The sequence below is a fragment of the Penaeus monodon genome, chromosome 19, assembly GCF_015228065.2.
Source record: "Penaeus monodon isolate SGIC_2016 chromosome 19, NSTDA_Pmon_1, whole genome shotgun sequence".
In the NCBI taxonomy this organism is placed as follows: Eukaryota; Metazoa; Arthropoda; class Malacostraca; order Decapoda; family Penaeidae; genus Penaeus; species Penaeus monodon.
The window spans coordinates 2,264,605-2,271,449 of record NC_051404.1 but is presented as its reverse complement, the minus strand read 5'-3'; the positions used below and the strand labels follow the sequence as shown (position 1 = coordinate 2,271,449).

The following is a 6,845-nucleotide window of genomic DNA, read 5'->3' as shown; positions in this document are numbered from 1 at the left end:
CTGCCCCGCCCTTTCTGACGCAGGAAACGCACCTCCCTTGCAGATCCAGCGCGGCGGCGACATCCCCCTGACCGGCCTGCAGAAGACAGCTCCCGCGAAGCCGAAAGGTACCGTTCGTGGCAACCTCCGTTCCTTTGCATCGTTATTTATGTTGTAACACAGTTGACCTGTGATATCGTACATGTAGGAGGTCTAACTGCAAGTTATCCTCGAAGATTTTTTTTCTTTCTTTTATTAAACCTTTAGAGAATTTCCTAAAGTAGTCTCATTAAGGTTAGTTTAATCACTTCGACTTGACTTGTAGAGAGGGCCTTCTTAGCTAAATGTTATTTAATTCAGTCATTTTATTTCCTCTATTTTTGTATGTGCCAATATGTTCTTATCATGAATTGTGAACTCTGAACATGACCAAAACAAAACATGTTTGTGTAAGTAATTTGTCATTTGGCTAACAAAGAACCACAGAGTGCATTTCATATCTAGCCATGTTTTGTTAGGCGAGCATCTTGACGGTGCCGCTGTGTTTGCGAGGTAGTGGTAGCACATGGTAGTGGAGCCCGGGTGGCGGGGCACGGGGTATCATGTGTGCATGACAGGTCGCGCCTTCCTGCTGCCTGCTCGTGTTGCGCCTGGCCTCGATGTGCTGTGCCCTGCGGCTGTTCCCTCCAGGCGCCACACGCATGGACACTGGTTATGGGACAGCATTCTGTCTTGGCCCGTGCAAGTGAAAAAGGATTTCATACGTTCCTCGTATTTCCGTTTCCTTCTTTCTCATTGTCTTTAAGGACCTTACTCTTTGAATTCGAAGGTACATCGTCTGATGATTTTTGTGGACGTAGGTGCATGCCGCTCTCTTCAGCTTTCCATTATTTCTTCCTTTATTAAGAGCAATCTTTACACTGAAAGTAACATTATTCATGTTTCCTTCTGCGTTGATAACAACACAAAGGTTCCTAAAAGTAAGCAACATTTGAGACGAACTGCTGGAGCATTGAGGCTCTCGCTGTATCATTCACAAGTAGATCGTAAGCACCGCTGTAGCCTTGCTGTGTTTTGTAACTGGTCTTGCTGCTGCTGGCTGTATCCTGAACCATCAGCACCCACGTATCCCATGATTAATATCAATTGTTTCACATCGAATACATCATGCATCTGACAACATTACAAAGTCTTTCACATTCATCCTCTCATTCGATTCACATTCGTCCCAGCTCTCCTTATGCCCGTTCCCTTGCACTAGACCTTCCCTTCATCATCCCCCAACTTATTGAATTGGAAATCTGTAGCGGGTCTGCACGTCGTCATCCGTGACTTCCTTCTCGCATCCTGACCGGTAATCCTTCATCCTTCTCACCGTCCGTCCATTCTGCACACTTCCTTTCCCTCTCCACGGTGCACTCCAGACGCTCAGCGCACACCTATCCATCATCCCACATTCAGGAGCATGCATCTGCCCTCTCAACGGACGATTTCGTCTTGTCGGGTCATTTGTATATACAGTATGTATGCACAAGTATCAGAAGCATCGTAATTTGCACCAGTAATGTTGTAAGAGCACGAGGACATCCCTTTCACAGCTGTACAAAAAGCAAGGTCACTCAGAAGGAATGCCTGCAGAAGCACAGTCTCAAAGCACTTATCAGTTGACGCCTCACCACAAGTACAGTACTTCGCAATCACAAGTATTGGCAGCACTCAAGTAGTTGGACAGATATTGATCATCTGGCCGCGCTGGGGACAAGGGAGCACGACAGCATAGAAGACAGCATCCACCAACTCTTCTCCGCACAAGAACGAGGCCAAACTCTGATCTGTCACTGATGCAGCTCCTGTTACAGACGACTACTACGTGGTGTACTCTGACCTGGACCTTGGTCTGCACCACCCATCCCTCTCCGACCTGGCCTACGCCCGTGTCTCACCAAGAGCCATGTCACCGCCGGCCAAGCCTCCAGTGCCAACCTTTGGGGAACGGAAAAGGTCGGCACCCTCCAAAGTGTCCCTGGCCCCGTCGCCTCCACGCCGCATATCGTCCAAGTGGCACCCGTCCCTCATGAAGGCCTACAAGGACCGACCTCCCATCCCTTCCCCGCGATCCACCTCGGCCGAGCGAGTGCGAGAGACGCGGGCTCTGTATTCCACGTGGCATCGTGAGAAGGTCGCTCGCTCCAGGGAGAAGCTGGGCTCCTCTCCTGCCAGAACCAATTCTCTGGGACGAACATCCTCGTCAGCCAAGCAATCCAGCGAGGTTCGGGAGAACTTCCTGAAAGAGCGTCGTGCTGTTTCAGAATCACGTTTTACTCTCGAGGATCGTGAGAAGTCGCCACCTCGAAGAACGCCATCGCCCCCCAAGGCTAGTTCCCCCGTTAGACAGGCCGATGGTCGTGAAAAACTGCACCACAGAGCCTCCTTGAAAGATGTATCACCAGACAAAGCAGGGGCATACAGGAGCAAGGTTAATGAGCCACTTGTAGCCAAAGACCACAGCAGGTCGCTCAGTGCTGATGCGCAGAGAAAATGGTCCAACACCTCAACAGAGAGCGGGATGTATAGTGTCACACGACACACAGTGAGTAGCATGAATAAAATCAGAAGACCATCGCAGCAAAATGCGGTTGACAGCCGAAGTAGCAGTGCAGATGCCACCTGTAGGAGGAGACGAAGCAGCTGCTTATCCCCAGAGCCACAGCTGGCTTCAAGGAAATCGCCAGTAGGTCGGAAGGACAGCCGTCACAGAGAGTCACCCTATTCAGATGTGTCTCTGGAAGTTGCTGATGACAAGAAGCTAAAACAGAGTGAAAGCTTTGACACAACCCAAAGTAATGAGACAGGGTACTCCAGCATGCTCGACCTTTCCCCCTCACCAGTGCCAGACAGGAGGACCGAGGAGCGTCGAGCAAGGAAAAAGTCAGAATCTCCAGTGCGGCCTCACTCTGCCCCAACCCCGAGGCGCTCTCGCTATTCGCACTCCTTCAGCGAACAGAGGAACAAGTGGGAGGCCATAACACGGGGTGAGGCTGTGGGCCGCAGGTCTCGTAGCCCATCAAGAAGCACATCGCCTCTTCGGTCCCTCCAGCTGGTGCGGCAAGTGAGCAGCAGCTTCAGGAACATTCCTGTAGAAGTCTTTTCAGAGTCACGTCGGAGTAAGAGTCTGGAGGTACTGACCCCCTCGCCACACTCTCACCCCCAGCGCTATCGCCAGTACATCCTGGAACTTAGAAATGCCGCCCCGCGCAATGCTCGCATCTCACAGCTACGGCGCCTGTTTACATCACTTGAGCGAGTCCATCGCCTCGAACGCTCTGTGAGTACCGTGGAGCTCTCTGCAGCAGACAATCGTGCCCATGAAATTATAGATTTCGAGACATGGAAGAGTATGCGTGAAAAGGAAAGAAAGGCTCTTGAATATAACGTACTCCTGAAGGAACTGAATGTGGCTCAGAAGGAGCGAGAGTTCCTTTATAAAGTGACTCCGGAGAAAAAATGGGCCGGTGACTGTCGACTTCGAGGCCGTGACGTGAGTGTCCCAGAGCTTCGTGAGAAATTTGATTCACTCACAGATAACAGTTCCGAGATCTCACAGAAGCGACGCCAGGAGTTGGAGAACTCCAAGGACACGTACCGAGGACTATGGCGTGGCTCCTCGGTTCGGGATGTGTCGCGGATGTACGAGAGTCCCGAGCGAAGCCGCAGTAGCAGGCGCGGTTCTAGTCTGAGTCTTTCACGTGAAGATTCGGGTATAAGAGCTCGTGGCCTTTGGACCAGCCTCAGCCTGGAGCAAGTCAATGCCTTTCGTGACCACCTCTCGGAAATCTACGGCTCAATGCAGAATGTCCGTTCTTGGCGAGAGAGGAAGCAGATGAGCATGGAGAGGTCACCCAACAAGAGTCAACGTGAGCTTGCCAAATACAGCGTGGATGTCTCAGAGACAGGGCGCGTCCTGGCAGATAAGCTGCGGACCCTGCACGTGCGCCCGCCGCCAGAGCCCACCAGAAGGCCTCCCTCCAGGCATTCGTCCCCTCCAAGGGCTGCGAAGAGTTCCAGTAATGTTCATCAGTATGAGGATCAGCGACGTCAGCTCTCAAAGCAGCTGTCCATAGAATTTCAGGAGAAGGTAAAGGAGCAAAAGTCGGGTCGTAGACTGGAATCGACACCTGCCATGCTGGACAGTCTGCAAGTGCCGGAGCACCCAACGTCGGTCAGTCCAGAGAGTCTGTCTCGCTCTTCCCCTCGCACCTGTTACTCCCTCGACATTTCGGACTCGTCGGAACCGAACTCGCTGAACTCTGGCGACCAGTTCCTCCTCGTGGTTCAGAAACCCGGAGGTCACGGCCGTAGCAACAGTCTCCCCCCGGAGCAGGGGAGTGAGGCTGACTCGAGTGATTCCGAAATGTCCGTCCGAACGGTCGTCCACAAGGATGTTGCAGGAAAGGTCAAGTTCTTTGAAAAACGAGCTCGACGTAACTCCAGGTCATCAGAGAGGCATTCCTCCCGCGGAAGCCGCCTCAATATTGACGAGGTTCCCCATTACGCAACTCTTCCGTCACGCCTGAAACAACAGTCTCAGAACAAACTGTTTTCACCCAACTACCTACCCGAGAGGTCGGTCTCATCTGTCAATTTAGCAAACAAGGGGGAATTATCGTGGCGAATTTATGACAAGGCCAATCCAGTGAGCTCTTCCTCGATTCAGCGTCTGTCTGATCAGCCAAAAGACAAGCGAGACCAAGTGGATCCCACTTCTCACTCTCGCTCGTACCTTTACCACGTGAAGACCGGCGACGTGAACCGCCTGAAGGATCGCTTCGAGAGTCCTGAGGATGCCCGCCGCCGCGCGCGCTCCCTGCCGGACATGAACGGTTCTTTGTCTCGTGTCACGCCCTCGGGGAAGACTGTGGTACGAGGCCAGGAGGCAGGGGACGTGCAGTACATGCGCGCCAAGTACGAAGCGCCCAGGCGATCGCGCAGCCCCGAGCGATGGCAGCCGAGTCGCGACGAATACTTGCCCAAATCTAAGCTGACGAACACCCTTCAGTCCCTGGCTTCGCGTTCGCCAGCATTCTGCGAGCCAGCGACCGTGGAGAGGCTGGCACGCCGAGACTCCGTTGAGAAAGCAGTGTTACGGCGCGTCCACACGGGGAATGTGGAAGCCTCCGTCGATCGCTTGGAGAGCCAGCAAACAGGATCAGGTGTATCTATTATCGGTCAGATGTACACCTCTGCGCCCTCGGTAAATGAGCTGGCGAACATATCAACCTTGGTCCCTCCACGCCCGCCCCCGCCGCTCATGGGGCCACAGAAACCACAGCGAATGGCGGTGCGAAGCAACATCCAGCCGCTCCTGACGTCCACCCCGACACCGTCTCCGCGAGACGCCCGGGCTGTACATAAGCAGCGAGCCCTCCAGGTGACCGAGCCCGTGTGCTATCCGCCCTCGCAGCTGCACCCGCCCCCAGGGGCCTCCACCACCTTCACCCGCTCGTCCTCCTCCGATTACAACGCCGACGCCCACCGCCCCAAATCGCGCTACGTCCCCCCCGAGTCGTACGGGTCCCCGGGGAGCGCCTCCCACGCGCGCGGGAGCTGGACCCAGTCCCTGGAGAGGCCCCACCGCGTGACCCGTGCCATGACCAACACCAATCCCCCCGCGCCCTCCCGAGGCAGTAGCCATTGCTACACCCTGCGGCGGCACCACCAGGTGCACCACGCCCACCACACCCCCCGCGCCGAGCACCTCTCCCCCTCACAGCCTCATCCCTACTCCAATACCTACTCCCAGATCACGAAGCCATACCAACCTTACTCCCACAGTCCAGGACGAGACCAGAACTACAACAACAAGGCCGTCTCATGGAAAGGTGCTAGAGTTTTATTTGTTTCATGACCTGTCACTAGCAAGGTCGATTTCTACAGGTGAAGGGTCTCATACTTCTACGATTTCTCTTTTACATCACTTAGGTAGATATTCTTGCATTTTCACTGGTCTGTAGGTAGCCATGCTCTCTCCAGACTTCCACGGAATCCGTGTTTCTGTAGCTCCTTGAAGAAAGTTCCATCGGCATTATTGCCCTTCGTTTTCTCTTTGTTTTCCTCTGCCCCTCCTCGTTGTATTCCCCTTGTTGCTACAGCTTTTACCATTCCACACTTAGAAGGGACTAGTGGAGTAAAAGGTTTCAAGAGCCAGCACTTGAGGAATACCACAATGCCAACGATATTAAGGCATTAACGCCTAAGAAATATACCTCTGCACTCAGTGTAGTTATAAGCAAACTCTTATGATCATAATTTAGCACTTATGGTTACGTTATTAGTTAGTATCTGAGCAATTTTATTTTCCCTTTTATTTGAAAATGTTTTTTTTTTTAATAAGATCGTAACTTTGTTTCACGATTTGATTATTTTGCATAAACCGTTCATTTACTTGCATCAGCCTTTTTTTCTGTTTTGTCTAAAATGCCTTGATCATAGGCTCCCATTTTCTTTCTCTCTTTGTCCCTTCTTTAAGACACTCTTCTTGTTGCATATCGAGTCACATTCTTCCTCATTCCTCCTGCCTCTCTGCCACCCTGTCTCTCCCTCTCGCTATCTTGGTCTCTCCGTTTCTCTGATTTTCCTCCGCTCATGACCCGTCCTGACCCTGTGGTGGTCTTGCCACAGAACCGCTGATCGGCCCGCTGCCCTTCCCCTACCTGGCGGGGGCTCATCAACACGCTCCCAGACGTCCAGGTAAACAAGCCCTGCGGATCTCGCGGCGCTCTGACGGCCCCGCACCACGCTCGTCGAGGCTGGCCGCAAGGGGCGCGGCACGATGGGGCGTGCACGTGCCGTTGCATAAAAAGCAGTGC

The 6,845-nt window shown here is 53.1% G+C and overlaps 1 protein-coding gene across 1 annotated transcript in view; it reads left to right on the top strand.

The window, feature by feature from the left end:
• Positions 1 to 6,845, top strand: part of LOC119584971 (microtubule-associated protein futsch-like) — a gene marked incomplete at its 5' end in the record, with an annotated part of 346,977 nt that overhangs the window by 325,203 nt on the left and 14,929 nt on the right. The window contains 2 exon segments of the mRNA XM_037933567.1: positions 44 to 107; positions 6,658 to 6,726. Coding sequence (XP_037789495.1) covers positions 44 to 107; positions 6,658 to 6,726 — 133 coding nt within the window.